Genomic DNA, 24,515 nt, shown 5'->3' with positions numbered 1-24,515 from the left:
AATTATCTAAACAGTATTTCTGTAGGTAGAAATGTCAACATACAACTGAAATAGCATTTAAATCACTCAACAATCTTTTTTTTTTCATCTGTCACTAAGAATTACAGAAAAATTGGCAAATATACTGTGGTATTTATTTAGTCAGAGAACAGAACAAAGAAAACTCTGAGACAAACAGTAGCAGTAACACTAACACTATTCAAAAACCATCTGAGAAATCACCACGCAAGTCTCACTCAGCATGTAATTACTGTATATGCAGCAGCGGAGTCTCACTCAGCATGTAATTACTGTATATGCAGCAGCGGCATCTACTTATTAAACTAAATATCACCTTGTAAAACTGACTAGCGAGTATGCAATGTTTAAACTCGACACAACAGATACATCTCACCAATACCCTCCAATTTCAGAAACATATTTAAAACAAAATTAAAACCTCTCCTGCTCTCTGCTGATACAACCATTGGGATTTTAAACAAGGTCGGGTTCGGCATAGAATTGTAGTATTGTGCTTGCACCAGACGAGAAGGACTGTGGCACTGCGCAAACTGACACGGAAGTCATTTAGTCCACATGTCATCTAATGCAAGTTTACAATCTAGGGAAATTATGCCGGTTACCGGCCATCGGTGTGAAAACAGCCTCAGAAATGATTGGTCAGCTTCTCTTGAAGCCTGCAAAGCCTGAATAGGATCATTTCCTACAAAAAAAACACTCAGAAACCCCTCCCTCGAGTACCAGTGCAGTGTAGTGTTTGGCTGTTCCATGAATCCTCCCTCAGATGTGGGAAATCAGTCTGCTTTCAATTCACGAATGGCATTTTATTTCAGGTCGAAAATTTTACTATAAATGGCAATATTCAATGTAATGTTTATGGCAAATTAAAAAAAAAGTACAAAATATATGTTGCAGTCAAAGACTTCAGGGACTATTTTTTCTCATTGGAAGGATACATAATATATTTCTTATTTTTTTCCTTAAAAAAAAATATTATTTAAAAAAAAAAAAAAAGTAGTCATTTTATAAGCAAAATAACCCACTCCAGGGTGTGTGGTAAGACAATTCTTACCGCACTTCCTGGGTGGTTGAAAGGGCTCGTCCTGCGGCCTCGTGCCTCACAACACACCCAGGGCGTGCGGTAAGAACATAAGAACATAAGAAAGTTTACAAACGAGAGAAGGCCATTCGGCCCATCCTTGCTTGTTTGGTTGTTAGTAGCTTATTGATCCCAGAATCTCATCAAGCAGCTTCTTGAAGGATCCCAGGGTGTCAGCTTCAACAACATTATTGGGGAGTTGGTTGAATTGTCTTACCGCACACCCTGTCGTGGGTTATTTCTTAGGTAACAAAACTGTACCTGGTCATACCTAATAATCCAAATCCTAGTTGAACCTGATTATTGATATCTCACATTGCAGTACCCCAGCAGTCTGGCCTAGACATGTTACTGTAACTCTAAAGTATTCATTACACTGCTAACCACCCTGACCTTTAGGGTCGTGTTTCATGATTTTGTAAATGATTCTGGATTCTGTATTGAATGTAACTTGCGTGTGCTTTTCTTGTCAGGTCCCAGATATGGAATCTCTAACCAAGCAACTTCCACCGTTCACAAAGAAAAACAAGACATTCTCTGATTCCCTTAGTAAAGCTCCTACAGCTGAACCAGGCGTGAACAAGGGTATGGCTTATATTAGATATGACTTTCTATTTGTGTTTATTGTCTTGAAGTCATTTTAATAGATTTACATTTACAGATTTTTCATCCCAACTATTACTGGTACTACATATTTTACTTTTTGATTGGTTATCTTTTTTGCAGGCAGCACATGTAAGAGGATCATACTTTTAATTGAACTTATGTCATTGCTTGTGTATAGATAGCTAACTATTTTCATAGTACTAAGAAAAACAAATGTTTGCGATTTTGAATTGAACTCGAGTGGCATGGTTGTTGTTACGAGTAGGTTTTCTCTGTGATGCGTCATGGCACAGAGAAGATGAAACATGCGCTCTGATTGGCAGAAAGATTCGTAGTAGTCTTTAATCCCGATAAGTGCAGTTCACTGTAAGCTATAAGCTGTGTTGGTGTCCTTTCTTTTTTGTATCATTGGATTGTGTTATGGAAGTAACGTTTGTTCAACACATTTTTTTTTTGTTCTTAAAGCAGAGAGACCCTTTAACCCAACCCCAAGTCGTGCAGGAGGAAGTGACAATTCAACACAATCTGCAGCAGAGTATCCCGATATGGCATCAAGATCAAGTAAGCTAAACATAATTCACCTAAGCCTTGTGAGGTGAAACACGTTTCTGATCATGATAGAATGTACATCATTACAGATTGTTTTATTCATATTATGTAATTTTGACTGGACAAGATAAACTGTTGAGGGAAAATAATGTAGCGATTACAATCTGATTCATATGAACTTGCCAGTTGAGGCACAAATTAGGGCATGGTCTCATCCCCAGTTGGTGAAATATAATCTAGAATAAACTGAAAGGTGGGGGAGAAACAGAGGAGAGAGTAAAACAGGTTTAAACTTAGAACTTTTTATAAAGATGATTACTGTTAGCTTTGGTAAAGAGTGGGGTATTGTCATCTTGCTATGTCTCAGTGTTAGCAAGCTTGTTATTAACCTTTTCTAGAGCTTGATCCAATGAGCTCCAAGCTGGAGGGCATGCATTCTGAGGGAGGTGATGTCAACCTGTACCATAGTTTAAAGGTGGATGCGGCCAGGCAGTCAAGGAAGGAGAAAGTGAAACTCCCATCCGCTATTCTCGGCTCCAAACCTGGAGGTCTGCCGAACCAAAAGGTACAGCCATCGCTACTAAGGTTATTTATTGTCTTTTTTTTTTTTTTTTTAATTCAGCAGCACTGTAATGTGAAATTGCATGATGTAGTGTTGTTAAAATAAGTCACTTTAACTACTGTTTTTACAGTTGTTTCTCATATGTATGATGGCAGTTTAACAAGAGAAAATACACTTATAAATAATAGTGTACTGCAAGTATCAGTCCCGGTAATGTGGTATAATCCATTTTGTTATTTCTCCTATGGTTCCTACCTAGTTCTTTGAAGTTGAAGATCCAGTCAGGAGGAAGGTGAAAACTGTATCTGTTGTCGGCCCGCTGGCGAGCGGTGTAATGCAGGGTCCTGCCCGTGGATTTGAGCTCTTCCCAGCAGAAGTGGCGTTTGGGGTGCTGAAGGAAGGATATACCTATTCCTTTACTGTTTCTCTAAGGAATGTTGGAATAGATTCTTGCAGGTGGGTTTCAGTGTGTTGGTGGGTGGCATAGAGCTCTGGTGCTTTGGTTTTAGTACTTTAAATCAGGAAGTCAAATCTATATACTTAGGCCATTTGAAAATTACTTTTCACTAGATGTAGCAAGCATCTTTTCTTTTCCCCTGCACTGTAGGTTTAAAGTTAACCAACCTCCTCCTAGCACAGGACTAAGAGTGCTATATACCCCAGGACCTGTAAGTTTACACAATTCTTTGTTTTACCCTGAAAATGCTAAAAAAATAATAAGATAGTGTTTTTGAATCTGAGTTCTACCGCTGATGCCCTCCTCCAGGTGGCTGCAGGAATGAAGACAGACCTGCAAATAGAGCTGTATGCTATGGCGATTGGGCTGGCGAATCCTGAAGGGGTAGGATATATTGCTCACCACATACAGATTCAAACTGAGACGGAGATCTTCTTTCTACCTGTTACTGCAAATATCCTTTACTATTAATTAAGATGGTCCAGAGTGTTAACAATAAGTTGTATTAAGAAATAATTCCTGTCCTTTCCCGGTAGGTAGTGCCAGCTCTGCAAGTTAAGGGTGTGAGACAGTGACAGAAAGTGAGGGTTTGTATGTGCGTGCATGGGTACAATAATATTTAATCAGTTCTCCAGGTACTGCACATTGTTCTATGTATATGTATCTTTGCCATTTTCTTTATATTAAAGAGCAAGTAGCAGGGTTCTGAAAAATATAGCGTTATATAACCCCACGTGTTGCAGTTTGAATAACGTACCTGTAATTTTTCATTTCAATGTTAACATCTTGACAACTTTTTACACTTATAACTTTAAAGTCTGTTTGAAAGCTCTTTCCAAAACGTCCTCTCAAATGCACTGGGGTTTGAGATCTGTCCTCTAAATCACTGCAGGAAGAGCAATATGTGGGGATGTGTAAAGCTATATTTTTCAGAACCCCGCTTCTTACTCTCCAAGTCTTTTTTTACACATTCATTTTGTTGTTTATTTGGTTTATAATATTTTTTTACAAAGGACAACCACCTTAACTAAAAGCTCACCAGTTCTAACTGAAAATGTGTATGAGAGCAGACCAAAAGAGTATCCCCAAGGACAGGCAGCAGCTGGAGTCCGCCTTGTTTTAAGCACCCCTTCATCCAGACTTGGAATTATTCGGCCTCATAGACAAGCAACAGCAGGTGAGGGCAGTGTGCTCCCCTTAGGAGATCAAATGTACTGCCATGTGTACTGTACAGAGCCAGTAAAAAAAAAAAAAAAATGTATATATCTTTTTGTAAATAATGGTGTCCAAAAATAATGCACCATACCTGTAAGAATGACCTTTATTGTGGATCATTATTCTTCAATGCATAAAAGCTTATTATACAATGCCAAAAACGAGTTCTTAGGTGTGATATTTTTTTTCCTTGTACATAATAGAATCCTTTAAAAATCAGTACATTCGTAGTGACTGTTTCTTTTTCTTTTTCTTACAGATTCTGATAACACTTTCATAACACAGACTTCCTGAAGTCCAAGTTCCATAAACAAAGAGAAATCCCCCACAAACTGATTATTGCTAACTGGTATCTATGTATTGTTAATAAATTTGATACCATTAGATGGTCTCAGCCAATCAGGCTGAGTGGTGAAGCTAACATGGTTTTAAAATCCTCATTGTAATAGCAAGTAATGCCCATTGTGTTGAATGTACTTATTAACTAAATAATATATTGAATGTAGTGCTCCTGAAGTTTGTTCAAAGAACTAAATTCCTGATGACCAAAGTTTTAAATAAAATCTTAATGTTTTGACAGTGATACCAGGCTATTTTTTTATGCATCTCATCTTATTACTTTCATTTCGTAGCTGTCAGTTTCCTAAAATGGTTCTATTACTTTTCCCAGTTATTAATGTTTCGTGTTTCAGTGTTTTTTTCCCCAAATGTGACTAACCTCAGAAGTTCTTGTCCTGTGTTTAAAGGTCACTTGGGGATTGTGGGATCGTATTCTGTTTTATTTTAAATAATCTGGCGGTAACACTGCGTTTATAACAAAGCAGTCCAAGCAATGGAAGCTTAAAAATTGAAAGAACATTCATTGGTATTTTCATTATGGCACGGCATATGATTTTAGACAGCCTTCTCAAAGACCCAGTTGAACAAACCCGCCAAAAGAAGACGGATGGAAAGTAAAACGGATTCTTCGATGATTTAATTCCATGGCATAATGTTCGTGTGGTAAGTTTGCATATACTTTCTTTTATTTTTCTGTTTGCCTGTTCTCTTTTGAAAAGGAAGGCTTCGGAATTGCTAAACATAACACAGTAATACCTCAAATGCCTCAGGTAAAGGTGTTGTATCAGTGTAAAAGAATGGGACATGCAACATTGTGAACAATGTCGCCTTCTCAGTATTAACGATTTTAAATGTGCTGCTACTACAATCATTGTTACTGTTGAAAGCACTCTGCAGTCATCTTATCCTTCCAAGGGAAAAAAAGAAAGCATACTCAATTCGTAAATGTATAATCCCGACAAATACAGTAAAATCATCATTTCTACTTAATGTTTTTTAAACCGCTCCAATCCCCACTTCTGAATTCCAGTTCCCAATTGTTGATTTCAACTTCCACATGTTTTATCATGACCATAAACAAAGAGCTATAACCAAAAACATTTTGTTCATGGTGACATAAAAGGATATGTTTTAATAATAATAATAATAATAATAATAATAATAATAATAATAATAATAACTTTATATGGTGAATTTAATTCACAAGGCACTTTTAAAATAAATATGATTCAAATATAAAAGTAACATTTTAAGATGCAAAGCAAAAGTTATATTGCTAACGGTTTATAATAATGTTCTATTAATGTCGCCTTTGGCCAAACACGCTTAACTGCTACATTTATGCCTACAATCACATTTTTTATTTTATTTATTTTATTTTTTTGTTACAGTGGGAAATATTACACCTTGCTAAAAGTAAGTAAATTGTTTCAATTTGAAGCAATCCAATATCCTCTGACTGGTGGGACTGTGTAGCCAATGGGACTTTCTGTGATGCTGAAGGGATAGAAAATGTCAGGATGTCTAAAGAAACATTTCAATATATTGGTCATGCCCTTAATCCTGCATTGCTGAGGAAGATAACCACCTTCCGCATGTGTATTGCAGTTGATAAACAGGTTGCATAGCCCTTTGGAAATGAGTAACGAATGGCGAGTATCAGACAGCAGGACACGTGTTTGGTGTTCTATATAAAACCGCAATATAGCGAGACCCAGAGAAAAAAAAAACTAAAAAAACAAATTACAATCAAACTCGTTTTATCGTGGGCCTGACATATTATAAACTGGGCAGCAATGCATCCAGAAACACACAGAAATAGAAAGCTAATAATAATAATAATAATAATAATAATAATAATAATAATTATTATTATTATTATTATTATTATTATTATTATTATTATTATTATTATTTATTTTCTTAGACGCCCTTATCCAGGACGACCTACAATTGTCACATCACATTATTAATAATAATAATTAACAATAATACAGAACATCATAGTGTAAACTTAATATAAGCTTTTCAATTATGCAGTCTTGCTACAGACAGTCGCTGTTTACAGTAGGGTAAAAGTAACAGTAGCGTTACCTATTATATAAATAAATAAAATCTCTGACTTACTTGTTAGTCAGTTAGGCAGGCAGTGTACAACGGGGTACTTAGTTACTTTTTTTCTGGTTGTTTTTCTTGTTCACACTGATGTTCAAACGCGTTTATCCATCTTCTCGTAATTGATTCGCATTCGCCAAATTTTAAATAACGAACAACATCCAGTTGTTTAGCCCCACTTTTGACTGTCATATATATATAGTCATTTAATTTAAACTAGAAACGAACCGTGTTTTTTTATAAATTGGAAAACGTTGGTATCACCTACATACATAGTTTTAATTGGTTGCATTTTGTCAGCTAGCTTTTGTACGTGTGGTTTTCATTGGTCGCATTTGGTCAGCTGAGTAAATGGTTTCATTGGGTGGAAAGGTGTCTGCTGCACGCAGTCAGTGGTTCCGTACAGTACATGTATACGACTGTAACTTGAATTTGTAGTTGGTAATAATACAAAACATAAACACAATTGACATAAACGAATACCTGTATGCCATAGGTATGAAAAATGATGAAAGCTTTCTCAATTCATTGTTGTAAAGATTTGTTTTATGTTTTGATAGATTTAATACCGTTTTATATTGGTTTTATATACAGACTTCAAATAAATTATTTCCTGATTTTAATGTTTGTGGTAAGAACAATTAAACAAATCACAGTAATGCTTCACAATAACGTTACCTTTATTCACGATGCAGTTTCTCAGTTTTTTTTCTAAATAAATGTTACACATCATGATAAGCGGGTATTTGATTTTCCTGTGCGACAAATAACTCCCATTACAGAAAAGCCCAGCTTACATTTAAATTTAAGACATTACACCCTTACATGTAACACATTAATGTAATGGGAGTATATGTTACTGTTTTTCAGTGTTTTGTGGCTGACAGTAAGGGGAGTTTGCAGATTCAGCTACTTCCATCTAGTAATAGCTATTGTACTCATATTCCATGATGCTATGGAGAGGCCATCAGGAAGAGCTAGGAAAAAAGGACAAAACACTGCCACTCAGATCTGAAAATAAGCCACTTATCTTTGCTGTCATATTAAACAAATGCATGTTTACACTGATGTTTGTCTTCCATATAGAAAAATGTTAAATTAGAACTTTTTTTTAATTAAATATCTCTCCCCCTTGTATATTTATAAATTGTCAGCCCTTTGCTGAACATTATATGAAGTTCTATCGCTGACATTTTGATATGGTAATTGTCTTGTTTTGTTCACTCATTTGTCATTGCAGGAGGCTCTTCAGGAGAGGTATTTTCAGGGTCTGTGTTCAGGTACACCCCGCAGCTGGACGAGTGGATGACCCTGCCCCCACTGCGGCACCCCCGCAGCTTCCACAACATGACCTCAGTTGGGGACGAGATCTACGTCATGGGTGAGTGGAGGAAACACCGGGGCACTCGGGCATGGGCAATAGTCACTCAGCACTTACACAAGTTGAAAAAAAACAATGGGTTCCATTCAAATGAGCTCATCAGTGGCATATCTAAATACTGCCACTGAGATTTCAGATTTGAGAACTAGGGTAATGAAAATAAAACATCTAAAGGTGTATGTCTCTCTTAAATGTGTTTCTGTCTGTAGAAATATGTTAAATACCAGAGAGGGTGCTATTAAGATCTGCCAACATTCAGCTCAATTGAACAGAACCCAGTTTGTAAATGTAAACTAAAAATAGTAGTTTCTCACTTGCTGCCAAGTCAATTGTCTCATTACATTGGAGATTACTATTTATCTATTTTTGTTACAGCAATCTAAAAGATTAGGCAGTGTCATTGGGAGCAACCCTCTTTAACTGTAGTTCATTCTCCTCCTCCCTTTAACATGTAAAGTTTTTTTAAAAATTCAGTTTTATTCAGTGTCCCTTTAATGCCCTTCACCCAGGCGGTGTACTGCTCACCAGTGCTGATGGTCAGCAGCGATCCTATTCAGATGTCAGAGTAACCGAGTTTTTACTGCCCTCTCTCTGGCCAGTGGACAGAACTGTTTCCTCTGCCTGTAGGACTCAGCCAGCACCGAGCTGCAGCCCTGGGCAATAAGATCTACATCATGGGGTGTTCTCCTGGGAAGAGGAAAGGTTCCTGAGCACTGTTCATGCATACAGCTGTGAAACAGACACTTGGAGTACCGGTCCTGAACTGCCAAGACCACTTGTGGGACTTTCAAGTGGAACACTTACCCTCCCCCACTACCACAGTAAAGAATGATGTGTGGCATACTTTAAAATACCCTCTTTCTTAATGTCTGCACAATGTCAGGTAAAAAGAGGGGAGAAAGTAGCTACTAGCAATGGAGGAACAACAAAGACTATTAAGACTGCATTGTGCAAATGATCAGATCAGTATCCAGAACAGATTGTTGTTTTCAGATAGGTGTGCTTAAGATGTCACAGTATTTTTTTTTTTTTTTCTAAATTTACTAACATTAATACATTTCTTTATGAACACTGAATTTCTGAAAAACAACTAAATAACAAACTAACAAAAAAAAAACAACTTTAGGCAATTGCAAGAATAGCTCTCTCCCTTTTCTTTCTTTTCCTTTTCTTGTCCTCAAACCGGTCTGTGGCATCAGCAAAGAAGGTCACGTCTTCTTTACTTTCAATCTCACGCTGTAAAAACTGCAGGCCTGCCATATTGAATCCAAGAACATCCTGGAAGAAGAAACACAGGAAAGTCAAACATCAGCTGGAAATAACACTGCTCAACCCTAAAATACTTCAAACTACTCGTACTGCATTTACCGGTATTAACATTTGCACTGGAATAGCCTCATGAGTTATTGGGGTGTATTCAATTAATCTAAACAGTGTTGGATCTTAATAATGAACACTAAATCATTATTAAAAAAAAAAAAACACACACACACACACAACCCAAAACTCTCCCTGTGCAAATCAGTTTTAAGTGTGTTTCTTTCACGAACAACTACAAAACTTTAGAGGCTATTTATTTATTTGAATGGCGGTGATATTAAGAGCAGCCACTGGTCAGATCAATTGAATAGACTCATCTCATTGAATAATCTCATTTACAATTACAATCTGGTACACTTATTTTTGCCATTCAGTTTGAATAGGACTGTAGATTAGAAGTAAACAGAGTAGAGTTTGAGGTAAAACAACGAAGTGCTAAGAAAGACCTGAATGCAAAATTTTAGAGCAAGAAAAAAAAGAAAGTTAATGTAGTAAATCTTAATGCAATACATATAAGTAATATGTTTGAATTTTAAAACAGGTACTCACCCTAATTTTCTTTACTCTAGAAATTGTATTTGTCCTGAGACTGTCCATCACTGTCAATAGCATTTGATTGCTGGTGATCTGTCCAAAGTGGATCCTGAGAAAACATGAAAGTCAATATTAGGTGTCTGGATATAAATATCTTAAACTGAACAGGCTTGATGATGTATTTTAATAGAAAAGATGGAAAGATAACCCAGATTGTTCAATAGCACTGTCACTGTTTAGATATACAGGTGAAGTCACTCTCCCCTCTAACTTAATTGTAAGATGCCACCCATAAGTTTGGTGCGTAACTGTGAAACTACTGCATTCTGATGTTTTAAATGTTATCTTATGTGAGACCTATTTAGGAAATGGACTGTGTGACCATGCTGAGCAGTTAATACAACTAAACGTATTTTGCTGCCTCCACCCTCACTGCAATTCTGTTGTGGAAATACTTTATACCAGAGGAAATGGCATTCACCACAATGGACAACTGACATTGGTATAAGATCTTGCTCACACAGATTCAGAATTTCAATAACAGGTTGGCCAGATACCTCCCGTCTCCTAGTTCCCTCACTAGACCACTTGTCTTTTACTTGAAGATCGGCAGAAACATTAAGTTGTACCTGAGTAGGAAAAAGAGGCACCGACAGATCAGCTCAACTTCCAGCCCATTCTGGATGTATTCGTTGAAGAGAGTGAGAAGGTCAGGAACGTAAGAGAAAGGCAAGACTAGAAGAGACTCTTCTAATTCACTGGGAACATAAACAAACACAAAAAGACAGTAACTGCTGTAAGTGCACAGCAGCTGTGTGAAATTATCACAAACTAAACACTGTCAAGAGGCATGCCAATAAACAGGGTTGAGTGCTTGGTGGGTATTATACAAGCCGTTTCAGTTTGCAGATGTTATTGCACGAAAAAGGCAGATTGCATTAAAAAGGCTGTGTTATTTAACTTGGGTCAAGGGCTGAAGATGCTACAATAAATTACTCTGTTGTAAGATCTGTATGCACTCAGCCTACCTGGATTTTACTTTTCTGATAACAGCCAGTACATAGCGAGAGGGCTGAAAATAAAAAAGCAAAAAGAAATGTCAAAATTAGAAATTCCCACTTTAGAAAGAGACTTTTGCCTACATCCACTGTGTAGATGTTACACATCCATGTTTACATACAGGCACCTCCATATATCCCCAGATTCTGATACATGAAAAAAATCAGTCGAATACTGTATGTGGTTCTCTAGATATGTTTAAAAACATAAATGAGATACATACTGTATGTACATATAGATAAACATCAAGACAGATAAACGACTCCTTATGTACCCAGATTCTAATAGTCTCAAAACCTAAACCTAAAAGTTTCATCAGAAATGGGTAAAGGTTCTTAAGATAGTGGTGCCCAAGTACTGAAACTTATAACTTTCAAATGCAAAATGCACCAATAAACATTTATAGAATTCCCACTTAGGAATGATATATAATGACGCTACTGTAATACAGCATTTACTTACAGAGATATTTCCAAAGGCAATCAGGATTGTACTCATTGTAGGAGGAGGTAACTGTTAAAAAGAAAATAAAGATGTAACTTTATTTACCCACCCACGTAGTGGTATTAGAATATTGCTTGAACTTGCAGTCCAAAATTGAGCTTCAATTGAGATTTAAATTTCTGCTGAAGAAACAAACGCGTTGAGAGGACAGGGACAAGTCCAGGTTCCGAAACCTAGTAATGTACCAGATGTGATTTTAAAAATTTTAACTTGCTTCTTTCAAAACTCTGCATGAGACCTACATATTATATGAAAGTGCATGACAGGTAACAGTTTTTTTTTCTTCTTTTCACTTGAAGATTTCTTAAAAAAAAAAAAAATTGTACAGAATAATTCATCTTTAATAACCAAGTATAAATCACATTGCCGTAAGCACTTTTGACAAAGGTTCTATAAAGGCTTAAAATAGATCTAATAATGTAGCTATCCTTTATTTTACCTGTTTCCCTGCTATTTCACAAGCAGTTTTGTGTTCTTCCAACTTCTTGCTTTCCTCCCTGTATAATTCCAAGGCCTCCATAATTCGTTCAGCCTGCACAAACAATGATGCATGTCACAAACTCTAAAGACTTACACAAATGGATGTATTAATACATAAGTCAAAACTGTATTAATTAAATGTGGCTTAAATTAAAATGAAACATGCTGCCACGTGCCACTGCCAGTCTCAGTAGGCCATATATGTAGTGTGGCTAACAATGTATGAGAATGTAGCCATTGTTCTAGCCCTTTAAATTTACTTACAGCTTTAATGGTTTCAATTGTCTTCTTCCCAGCCAGGCTGGCCTCCCCTGTGGTCTCCCCAGGAACCTAAAGCAACAAACACGTATCAGCAGTGTGTAGAATTTCTGCAGATGCATTTGCTTACAAAAATACGCATTACTTTTTAATCAGAAACAAACTCTTACCACTGGTTCATCCCCTTTGCCCACACTTTCTTCAAATTCTGCCTCTCTTTGCTAGTTATATTAAAAAAAGAAAATAAATCAAAGAACATATTACACGTCAGCATTGCCCTGACTTACTGCACATTCAGATCATGTCTTAACAAATGCTCATAGTTTCATCTAAACCAAGCAGTATAGCCTTGAAGCAGGTACTATTTGCAGGTCAGTAGCCACATTGTTTTATACGTCCTGTTAACAGTGAAGGGGGTGGGAGAGGTTAAAAGTTTGGAATACTATTCTCTGTGTCACAAGACTAATGTCAATAGCAAAAATATAATGAATTTACAACAGTAAAATGTGATGTTATCCTTAAATGCCATTTTACCATTTCCTTTTCCTCTTCTAGAATGATTGTCTCTCTTGTTCTCTCCCACAGCCGGAGTGATTTATCATGTGATGATGACACAATGTGATCTCCACTGGGACTCACAGCCAGGCACCACACTTCTCGATGGTGACCCTAAACACAAGACCACAGCAGGATATATTTAACCGATAATCCCAATAATGTAAAATACCCTTTTTACAACCATGCAACTCCTTTTTTACTCCAGTATGTGGTTTACTAGATGCTTAGCTTTATTCATTCTGTGTTTTACAGAATGAAAAAGGGATGTTCTTGTATTGAATGAGCCAAATGTAAACTCTTTCCCTCTTCTCACCTCTAGAGTCTGGATGTGCTCAAACTTGTCAGCGTCCCACTGTTTTATTTTCTTGTCTTTTCCAGCAGTGAAAAAGAGATGAGTTTTCTGCACAAACTGCAGGAACATGACACTGAAAGACAATAAGCATGCCAAGTCAATTTATAAAATAATATCACATTTTCTATAGGCATCAATATTTATTTTACAAAGCAGCACACAGTTACAAATATGAATATGCTATGAACATTTAGATATAACCACATCAAGAAAAGGATTATCCAGTTAGTTTACCATTAACTTGTAGAATTTGCAAGAATAAACCTGTTTCAGGCTGAAAAATATTAGAATTTTGACTTTAACCATATGGCCTTACCTGTCATCATGAGCAAAAAGTGACCTGTGACAGTCTCCAAAATCCAGACCCCATATCTTCACATTTCTATCTGCTGAACCGGTGGCTATCAATGCACTGTCCTAGAGAGACAGGAACACAAACACATTTACTACAGGGAAGTAATCCCACAAGTAGGCACCAGACAACAAAAAAAACTGCCCTTCTATATATTACAATCAAATCTTAACACTCACGTGGGATATATCCAAGCACAGCACTGGCAGTTTGTGTCCATAGAGAGAAAGGAAAAACTGAAAGAGAAACAGACTGTTTTTTTTTAAATTTTTATTTATTTATTTTTAAATGCGCTTGATTTGATAAGAGATGCAGAAAGATACAAATGTATCTTTTACACATTATTTATTTAAGGAAGCCCCTACCTTAAGTGTGTCGGTATAGAATAGCTTGACAGTGCAGTCCAGCAGGGACACAGCCAGCAGTCTCTGATTAGGGCTGTAGCGAACACACAGGACGTCCTCGTCCAGCTGCAGGGTGCGCTTATGATTCACGGTCAGTCTTTTGCTAAGAAAAAGCACAGGTGAGTCAGCAGTCATGTGAATAACATCCAGATACTATAATCGAACAATTACATAATTGGTCCATGCAACAAAAGAAATCTCTCGAACATCCTACTGTTGATACTGTTTACCTAAATTAAAATATAACTTCAAAATCACTTTCCCCAGTAAATATTCTTGCTTTCTTACCTGTTTTGGACAGAGTTCTCATCCTTAACAAGTTCAAAATCCCAGAATTTGACCATCTTGTCTGCTCCTCCGGACACAATCCCTCTCTAAAAAAAATAAATAAATAAAATAAAATAAAATAAAATAAAAAGCTTTGATAGGACAGTTAATGCGTCAAAAGTTAACATTTTCTATTGTATTACTGTGTACCATATGTTTCAGTATACTTACAATATGTAAAACTACAGTATATGTGTCTTTTATGCTGCTTGTTTGTCAAAATTAAGAAACAAACTCAACCCAATACAAAGAACATGTTTGGTTTGGTTTTATTTTTTTCACAGGCTACTCAACAGACTACATTCTTACGAACTCCACATCCAAGTGACTTTCTGCTAATCTAATGCAAGAAAGTCTAACCCTGACACCACACTTCATAGAAGCAGTACATGTGGAATGGAGTTGGTATTTTCTAAAAAAACTGTGAAAAGACAATGTGAGGGAAACAAAAAGACAAACATACCTGGTCTGGAGAAAGACAAATTGACCACAGTGCTCCTTCGTGGGCGTCTACAGTCTCCAACAGAATTCCAGAGGACAACTCGAAAATCTGCAGCTTTCCATTCTGTAGGGTGAAAAAAAAAAGACAAGCGAGGCAAAGGGGACATCAAATCACAGGTGCGTTCTTGGATTGACTGTGTACAATAAAGAAAATGTCAACAACAACAAAAATTGGCAAGAATATATTGCGCTTTGAAAAAACTGTGCTTTAAAAATGTCTGCATTCATCGATGCACACAAACGCTGAAGAAATTCATCAAAAGGCATTGACACTTATGTAAAGTATAAACCACGACGGGCTGTGCGGTTCCCATGATATATACCACGCCTGGGGTGGTGATGAGGCCCGAGGCGTCAGCCCCAGAAGTGGTATATATATATATATATATATATATCTCATCGGAACCGCACGGCCCGAAGTGGTTTATACCGCTTCTAACACGGCTATCTATCATTTGTGAAAAGAAAAATAATTAAAACACATTTTAAATTAAGACAAAACCAGAAACTCTTATTATGTATACATCCACAGTGTAATATAGTTCCAAATATAATTTAATTTAATTTCATGTGTTGTTCACTTATTAAAAATAAATTGCACATGTCCGTTTATTGTGAATTTCTGCATCGAAAGTGGCATCTAGAAACTAGAGGAGTAATCACAAGCTGATGATGAGCGGAGTTTTAAATGACACTGAGGAAGGCAGGAGCAGCTGTGCTGAAGCTGGGTTTGAGGTGAGTTTGTGTCCTCGTTATATGCAAAGCACACATATTCAAGCCTGTTTTCATCCTTTTGGATCTCGACAGATGTTTTTGTTAGTTGTCAGACACCCTCAAATCCAAGTCTTGCAAGATTACGTTGATGATCGAACCAGACTTTATGCACCAATTCGACCGCGGTGTCAGAGGACAGTGCCTCAGTTTTCGGCAGACGCTTAAAATCCAGGCCGGTAATTCAGGGGGTGGTGTCTGGGCTTGTCTTTACCTGCTTTTCTAAAGAGTTTTAATGACTGACAGGAATACGTTATTGCTGGTTTTAAACTAGCTGTCAGCAGAGATGTTAAAATATCTATTTAGTCCAGCTCAGCATTATACAACTGGAGACTGAATACTGGTCCCCAGTTGAACTTCTTGCACTGGCATAAAATTCCCTGAATGTTGTTGAGAAAATGAATGTACATATTTTTCTTTAACTACATTAACCAGCCCATGCTGTAGTTTTTTTAGTGTTTTTTTCAATCTTTGTTTTCTTCTATTTCATTTAGCTGTTCCTCATCTACTGTTATGTGTCTACTCTTGCTGGTGCACTTACTTTATTTATTTATTTATTTATTAGAAAGTTGGTGTTGTACCAGTTACGTGGAGTTTCATCCCCAAATATATTAAAAGGAAATAGGTGAAATGTCACTCATTTTTGGCTGTGTTTTTTTTTTAACTAATAACAAATAAAATGGCAGTTTGTCATGGAATTTAAAATGTAGTGGTGCATAGTGAATTATTCAGTGTGAAGCGGCTCATTAGTATGCAAGCCATGGTATACGCTATATATACGCACGGCCATGTGATGCTGTTTAATCAATCAGAGGTTCTTATTTTTTCAAGCCGTGTTACAAAATGTAATATCTTAGAACCCATTTCATTTGAGATATTCTGGAAAACACCATTACCTTAGTTCCTATTATGATCTGTCTGTCTCCAGGAACAAAAAGCGAGCAGAGCGCATATTCACAAGCCATCGTTCGGATAACTTGCAAGGTTGATCTAAAAAAAATAAAAAATAAATAAAAAAAAAATGTATTTTTATATATATATATATATATATATATATATATATATATATATATATATATATATATATATATATATATATATATATATATATATAAATTAATTACCCAGTGTACATAGCATGTGAAGTAAGAGTTTACTTTGCCCCATGTTATTTTTGTACATATTTAACCACAGAATAGCTAACAGACACCCTCTTCAACAACCTCCCCTGTGCTCAGATCCTGCTGCTGACGGGAAGATTTTCCAATCCTAGCAGGCATTAAAAACAAAGTGACACGCAGACAAACCTGTTCCAGACTTTGACGGTCTCCGCTGAGGCAGAAAGCACAGCAATGTTATCTGAGCTAAAGGCCAAGGTGCGGACATCAGTGCGGTGTCCACCGATGGTTAGGCGAGCAGTCTTGGTGCATTCAGAAGTCTTGCCGGCTGTTTTCAGGACGAATACTTCTACTGTGTTGTTCTGAAGCAGTAACGCCACCTTAAGATCTCCGTTCGGGGACAGGAAACAGTCAAACGACCTATAATAGCGGGCACAGACAAATATTACAATAATGAAACATATTGTTAACAATGCCTGCACTTGCAATTTTGCATGCTACAAACAAATATTGGTGGTTTGTTTTTAGTTCAAACATTAGGGAAGAGACTTAAAAAGAAGTCATGAATTCCCCATTTCTGATTTTAGACTGACCTGATCTTGGCAGAAGCTTTGATGCTGGAAATTCTCTGGATCTCATCCTGAAGAGACCTGTCCACCACAACTTCCTCTTCATCTTCTCCAGCCTGCTGTCTAAAATATACACACATATACAGCATATATATATATATATATATATATATATGCTTTTCAGTCTTAGGTCAGTCGTGATGTATGTATGTGTGTGTGCTTGTACCCACTCTATAGAAGTGATGACCTTATGGTCTCTTGGAATCTCAATAAAATGATTTCCATTCAGATGATTAATAGCAATTTAACTGAAAACTGGATTAATCAGTAAGTAGCCAACTCCTCCTGACTGTAATCTGTCAATAAGATAATAACTGCGTTGAAATAACACACTTGTGTTTAACAGCAATCGCAATTGTGGATTATTGAACAGATTAAATGAACACTGTCCAATCAAACGGTTTCTGGCACTAAGTTAGCTGCATAATAACCACAATTAAGTTAATGTGTGTGAAGTAGTGAAATATGAATGCAATTTACTTCTTATTCTTCTTTAACCACACGTGGTGCATACTTTTAGGTTTTATGAACATCTTACTTTGCCTTTTTCTTTGCTTTCTTCAGTTTCCTCTCCATTATTCTGTTAATCTCATTATCTGACAGTACACGGAATACCTCCAATAAAGTGTCAGTTCCCTGTTAACAGAAATCACAAGAGAGCAATCACAACAGATACACGACAGAATCACACTTGTGAGAAGGCTCTGAGCTTGGAAACACCTCAATGGTTAGCAACTATTCATAGTTTTGCAAGAGTTTTTTTTTTTTTTTTTTTTTAACTCTATTGGGATGATTCTAATACAAACAAAAAAAAAAACAGTACTCACATGACAAGCTAAAATTTTAGAATTCAGATCTGTTGCCATGGAAACAACTCTGTTTCTTCCTTCACGTAGGATGGACCCAGCTTTCTGACAACTCAAGATGCGCTGAAAGGAAAGAATTTTACCAATGAAAAAAAAAATAAGCAGCAAGATTAGATTGCTTTTGTTCGTTCGTTTCTTTGGTCAATATGAAAATTAATTATTTAGTTTTTTGCTTCTTGTTGATCTGAAAATTAAACAAAGAAGGGCCTGTGTGATCACAGCTAAAACAACGTTACCTCCTCGGGGTTCTCATCCACTTCCCCCTCAGGTTCCTCAGAGTGTCCCAGCAGTCCTTTTGTTTTCTTTTCTTCTGGTTCCCCCATCTCTTTACCCTGTATCAGAACACACACCATTGGCAAATCAGTAAAAAGTTTATATACAGGGTGTTTGGAAAGTAAGTTTACCAACCTTACTTTCTAATCACCCTATATTATATATATATATATATATATATATATATATATATATATATATATATATAAAGGGATGGAAATAAGACTCATATTGCATAGCAGTTTGATCCATTCCTGATTTTAGGTAGCTATACAGAGATAGATAGGTATACTACATAGGGATGGGTCAGTATACCGGTTTTTCGTTTTACCGCGGTTTAGGTACATTAGGGTATTAATATCGTTCCTTTTATTCTACACCGCAATTATCGTAATTCCTTTATACACAGATTAACGCATTTTTTCAACTGCAAACACGCTTCTTCTAAATCAGGCGATGGTACTTGCAGCCTTAGCAAAGTGTCTGAGGAAGATCTTTTTGTGAACTGATACTATATTTTGATAATGGTTTTGAATGAAACTGTCAACGACACAGAATCCACGTTTCATCGCTGCGTTCTGTTCCCCAGAGCTGGCTGCGCCGGCTGCTCATGGCTGGTGTCTTTCTGATGTCACACGCAGCTTTTAGAGAAACGCCATCTCCAAACTGTGCAGCGCAGATCATATTTTCAAGGTGCTATATTTTGTCTGGATTATCAACTGTCAGTTTAATGTAATTGATTAACATTAACTTTATTGTAAAATTATACATCACTTATCACAGATTTAATACATTATGTTTGTTTAAATTATTTATTTATTTATTTAATATAGCGTTGACAAGGCTGCTCACAGCTTCACTGTATAATTATAAAATGTCGTTCGCCTCCGCTAACAAGGTGGCAGCAGTAATTTTAGTGGTTATTTGTATTACGATGAACAGGTCACTCATGATCTCTGCATCGTCCCTTTGGTTCATAGCCACAGCCAGCCTCCCGCAGTAACATTTCAAAGCTGCGCTGGACTATGCAGAATCTGCACAGATTTCTGTGGGTGTTGAGTGACAGCGCAGCTCCGCGATTCTGTGCAACACTGTGCAGAACTGCGGAAATCTAAGAACACAACCAATGTCTCGAATAAAATGAGCACAGACCCGCGTGAAGCAGGATAGCCTACTTATTATCAACGTAGTTTTGTTTAAACAAGTTATAACAGTATTCCAATTTTCTTAGGTAAGTGAAGAAATCTTTTTTTACAAACTCCACGTGTAATAATCATCGAAGCTTACTTGTGCAATGTTGTGACGTGTAGCTATAAATCCAATAACACATTTTAGTATTAAAATACATTGTTTTTTGCTATACATATTTTATTTATCCAGTTGAAACAATAAACAACTAATATTTGCTCTTAAATAATAACCTGTGGTACATGTTTGTGTTAAGCAATAAGACCGATCATTTCCAATTCTATTTACCATCAGCTAAACAAAGTATTTATTTATTTATTTCATTGTATACGTTAAAATGACTTAAACTACAGCACTGCGTCATTTTGAGCAAATAATAGATCTTAATACTGTTGTACTATAACATTGAGTGTACAACTTTAGTTTTTTTTATTTTTTTATATTCTGATTGTCTTTATAAAAATGAAACATACCAAGTTATGTGGCATAGTAAAATACTAAATACCAAATGTTTAAATCATTCCATGAAAAGAAGTGTGATTTGTTGGTTTTATTTTTGTGAATTACAGTAATTTAAGTGATTTGCATTAGTCTTTCTTCATTTTTTAAGCCTTTATTTTATAACCTGCATGATGTACTGTATACCGTGATATTAAGGTCACCACGGTGTTTTATTTAACGGTTATCATACCATGCAAATTTTATACCGTCCCATCCCTAACACTACATTCATTAGAAAATAAATGTCTTTACCTCCTGTAGATAGTTGATGTCCCAGGCTCTGAGCTCACTGTCTGCTGAGCCAGAGATGATTCTCTTCTCATCACTCAACAGGACCAATCCCCACACCTGCAGGAAACACGTTCAGCTTGTCACTTTAACATACAATATGCAACATATTGGTGTATATTCCTGCTGCAAAAGAAATGTTCAGTGCAAAACATAGTAGGACAAGGCAAGTTTTTACTTCAAAATGTGTTCATTTTAAATGGGCTTTTCAAAATGTAGTGTTGAAAGAAACAAGAAGTTTTGCAATTGTAAAAACGTAAAGCTAATATAGTTTGCAGTAATTTAGTATGTTTGGTAGTTACGTGCATCTATCTTGTTCTGCTGGTCCAATTTAAAAATAATTCTGCTAAGAAATAAATAAAATACAGTCCTAAAAAAAAAAAAAAAAGTACAGCTTGTCAGGACTTTACCTCGCTGCAATGTCCAACCATAGTCTTAAAACAGTGCTGCGTCTCCAGATCCCACCATTTAACAAAAGTGTCTTTGGAGCTAATAAAAAGGAACAAAAATAATTAGAAGTTGTCAGACATCAGTCCAATTGGACAAACTTGATATTGATCTGCAGGCAACATCACCCAACCATACTCTTTTTAGCCTTTGGAACAATGAAGACCTGACTCCACATGCTGATGCTATTATAAAGAAATTGATCACAGTAAAAGTTCTTTACCTTGTTACTAGGAGGTTCTTGGTCTTCAGGAACAAAGCCTGTGTGATGGCATCTTTGTGCCCCTTGAGTCGGTACAAGCCACACTCGTTGACCACATCCCACACAATCACATCTGTATCCTAGAACAAAAAACTAAGTTCATCTTGCCATTTCTCCAACATAGAAAACAAACGAACAAACCCTGTTCCAATAATAAAAATGCAGAAGCCATAATTATGAACTAAAAAAAAAGCCAGCTCTACCAGATATCTGTATGATTAAACAACTAAACACCATGTTTGTTAACCAAGAACTTTTTATATCCATCAATCGGGTCATCAGTTACCTGGTTGCCCAGACCATGTTTGGTTGGTATTTGGCACCCCAGTCAAGTCATGTTCGAAACTAATTCTTATTGTAAAGAACATGTTCATTGTTATACCATGACATCACAATCGATGTCTGTGCTGCCTTCTAACTGAACATTTGCTCACAACTGATGTTGAATCCATAAAACAAGCAACCTTACCTTTGATCCCGACACCAGTCGTGCCCCGAGATGATCGTATTTGATGACAGTGACTTCTGCCTTATGTCCATTGAAGGTGACGTTGCTCTCACCATTGAGGAGGCTGAAAATGCGGATCGATCCATCCTCATAACCCACAGCTATGTGAATACCATCTGGGGAAGGGCACAAATAAGTCACCTCCTGCTTACTACCTTGGAGAATTAGAACCTGAAAGAAAAGGCAAACACAGCCATCAGACTCAAGTGTTCCACCTGCCTTATGACTTTTTTTAAAGCTGCCCTAGTATACTGTTTTCACGAGTTACATTTTGTGATTCATCCATTTGGTAACTTCAGACAAATCTAAAAATAAATTCTGAAGGAAGTCAGGTAGAGAAATGCTTCAGCTAATGTTTTCAGCAGCACGTTCATCACAACTGTGAAGGCATTAGATGAAACACCCTTTGACGTGGCTTTCTTTGATATCATTCTTATCCAACATATCCATTATAAAAGACAGATTACTTCACACAAATTTTTAGTAACAGTCTACATTACAACATTTCATGTGCCATTCCTTGACGGGTTGGTTTGTTTCTTTATAGCCCAACTTACCTTCTCTCCTTTACGTATATCCCATACAAAGACATGTTCGCAGGCTGCAACTGCCACATACCGCCCCCTCTCTCCTCCTCTTAGGGTTACATAGGCAATGTTGGCTTTCTGGCTGCCGATCACACCAAAAACTGCGCTGGCGGCGTACCGCAAATACTGCTTTGTCAGCCCCATGGCGGATTAATGTAACATGAAGCTTGGGTACAAAGCTGCTTTGAAAATATGAATAAATAAATAAATAAATAAATGAAACAGAAATCATGCAGATTATTCAATACTGCAAAACCGTAATCGTGTCATATTATTTATCTTGCAGAAGCTGTGCACAAAGTGAGTTCAATATTTATTCAGACAACAAGTGTGCAGTCAATGGGGCCCATTGGGTGAGGGCCAGGCAACCTCACAATCATTCTAAATGCTGCCATTCCAAATCAGATAAAATAAACTTTTCCTTGTTTCTATGATAGGAGAAAAGTGAGGTCAAAAGTTGGAAAAAAAAAAGTTTTTGTTTTTTTTGTACATTTCAACTCTAACTAGTACAACAAAGGATTTAATCAAATTTGTTTTTAATCACAGTAGAGGAAATGAGGGTGACAACATCTAGTATGGTTTCACAGACCCAAATTAGCTCTTGAATTTACCTGAAGTGCTAGTCTGGTCTGTGAAACTAGTTCATTATTAAAAGATGTAATGTTAGTTACAGCGCCACTCTCTAGTTCAAGAAGGAGGGGCTAAAACAGTGGAGGCAGGCATTTTGCAAACCTTTAGGAGTGTAAAGTGTAGATGTTTCCATCACAAAATGTTGTCCAGCTTTAGACTTACTTATGTCTAAAATGTTTTTAAATATATATTTTAAATTCATATAGTAAACAAATTGTATCTGTTAGTCACACTTGATGCAATAAAAACTGCATTATTAGTAATGTAATTTAAGTTTAATAAAGTTCCAAGAAAAAAAAAATGCAACCATAGGGCCAAAAATGTAGGCAATTTCAAACATTTCTGATTGAAACTGAAGTAAAATATACTGTACATTATATACTTTAATCAATGCACTGTCATTCATACCGGAGAGATCAAAATCATCACAGCTGATAGGATAGGACTGTTTTTAATTGCAACGTGTATTATTAATATAACTTGGTGATGCTACACATAATTCATTAACGTTAAGTTTCGTTAGCAACAGTTTAATACGATGTGTTATATATTGCATACTGTGTATTAAGACGACATGTTATGCGGCAGTCTTTTTGCACTAGTCTGGTGTTATTCCATTTCTTCACGAGTTTCATGCATGGAGTCTGAAGCGACCTTGTTTCATAGCAGCTTTACAACATTACGGTGAATAGGAGCGTGTAATAAAATATGCTGTGAACTTCGTAATTATGTTTTATCGTACGAATCCTAAACGATCTTGTTTCAATCACCGCACGATTCCACAGACAGACCCACGTGTATAGTATGTCCACTGTCGAATTGAACTGAATCTGATTGTGTACTATAACCGTAATTAGAATTTTTTGTTTAAAAGACACGTTATATTTAAATCTGAAAAATGTTTCATAAACACCATTACAAAGTGCAATCAATTCACGGGAACTGTTCACTATGTAAAGTTATAAACACTTACCTCAGAGCCACAACTCTACAGTTCCGTACACGTTCACGAGACGTAGACGCGCTCAGACATCACTAGAAGAACGATGTATATCGTAATCCTATCCAGATCATTTAAAATCACTAAAAACTAAAAAACCCTGCCTTCTATCCCATACAATTATTTTATAAAATGCTGTGTGTCTTTAGAAATTATTGTCTGTTTCATTTTTTTTCATCCTAGTTACCCAAATTACATTTGATCACCTACTACTTGGGTCTGCGACCTTGGATTGAGGATTTTTAGGGGTTGACGAAAAATTACAATTAAAAATAAACATCAAAAACAAAAGAAAAACCAATTACTATATATATATATATAATGAAAAACCCGAATACTGCTGTGTTGAGACGATTGAAAGTGATTGCAAACCATGTGTCATGTCTCCGTAACATTGCATATTATTGCACGATACTTCGTTGTTTTTTGGTCTTTAGATCTAGTGTGTAAAATGCTGATGAACCCTAATTACAAC

At 36.4% G+C, this 24,515-nt stretch overlaps 2 protein-coding genes across 3 annotated transcripts in view; one reads left to right on the top strand and one right to left on the bottom strand.

Annotated features, from left to right (window-relative positions):
* spag17 (sperm associated antigen 17) overlaps positions 1-5,130 on the top strand; it is a 44,295-nt gene extending 39,165 nt beyond the window's left edge. The window contains exons 42-49 of the mRNA XM_034010607.3: positions 1,573-1,684; positions 2,171-2,266; positions 2,653-2,819; positions 3,076-3,272; positions 3,424-3,484; positions 3,583-3,727; positions 4,313-4,450; positions 4,748-5,130. Of these exons, the coding sequence (XP_033866498.3) occupies positions 1,573-1,684; positions 2,171-2,266; positions 2,653-2,819; positions 3,076-3,272; positions 3,424-3,484; positions 3,583-3,727; positions 4,313-4,450; positions 4,748-4,782 (951 nt within the window). The 3' untranslated portion in view covers positions 4,783-5,130. The remainder of the gene's footprint in view (positions 1-1,572; positions 1,685-2,170; positions 2,267-2,652; positions 2,820-3,075; positions 3,273-3,423; positions 3,485-3,582; positions 3,728-4,312; positions 4,451-4,747) is intronic.
* A 3,751-nt stretch (positions 5,131-8,881) lies between these two features.
* LOC117406678 (WD repeat-containing protein 3-like) lies at positions 8,882-24,288 on the bottom strand. Of its 2 annotated transcripts, none has more exons than XM_034010932.3 (27): positions 24,014-24,288; positions 22,381-22,592; positions 21,785-21,994; positions 21,277-21,395; positions 21,017-21,095; positions 20,571-20,666; positions 18,593-18,688; positions 18,318-18,419; positions 18,029-18,126; positions 17,455-17,553; positions 17,051-17,281; positions 16,640-16,733; positions 14,935-15,036; positions 14,433-14,518; positions 14,106-14,247; positions 13,920-13,976; positions 13,705-13,805; positions 13,350-13,461; positions 13,013-13,147; positions 12,649-12,699; positions 12,485-12,550; positions 12,180-12,272; positions 11,699-11,749; positions 11,206-11,249; positions 10,807-10,935; positions 10,193-10,286; positions 8,882-9,601 (listed from the first exon to the last, which is right to left on the bottom strand). In XM_034010932.3, exons 2-27 carry the CDS (start codon positions 22,552-22,554, stop codon positions 9,446-9,448), a joined length of 2,817 nt encoding a protein of 938 aa, XP_033866823.3. In that variant the 5' UTR covers positions 22,555-22,592; positions 24,014-24,288; the 3' UTR covers positions 8,882-9,445. The 2 variants fall into 2 exon arrangements, with proteins under 2 accessions (XP_033866823.3, XP_033866822.3); XM_034010931.3 differs by having other exon boundaries at positions 22,381-22,589; positions 24,014-24,287.
* Between the last annotated feature and the right edge of the window lie 227 nt (positions 24,289-24,515).

The sequence above is a fragment of the Acipenser ruthenus genome, chromosome 8 (assembly GCF_902713425.1).
Source record: "Acipenser ruthenus chromosome 8, fAciRut3.2 maternal haplotype, whole genome shotgun sequence".
NCBI classification, from domain to species: Eukaryota; Metazoa; Chordata; class Actinopteri; order Acipenseriformes; family Acipenseridae; genus Acipenser; species Acipenser ruthenus.
This window is presented reverse-complemented; position numbering and strand designations above follow the sequence as displayed.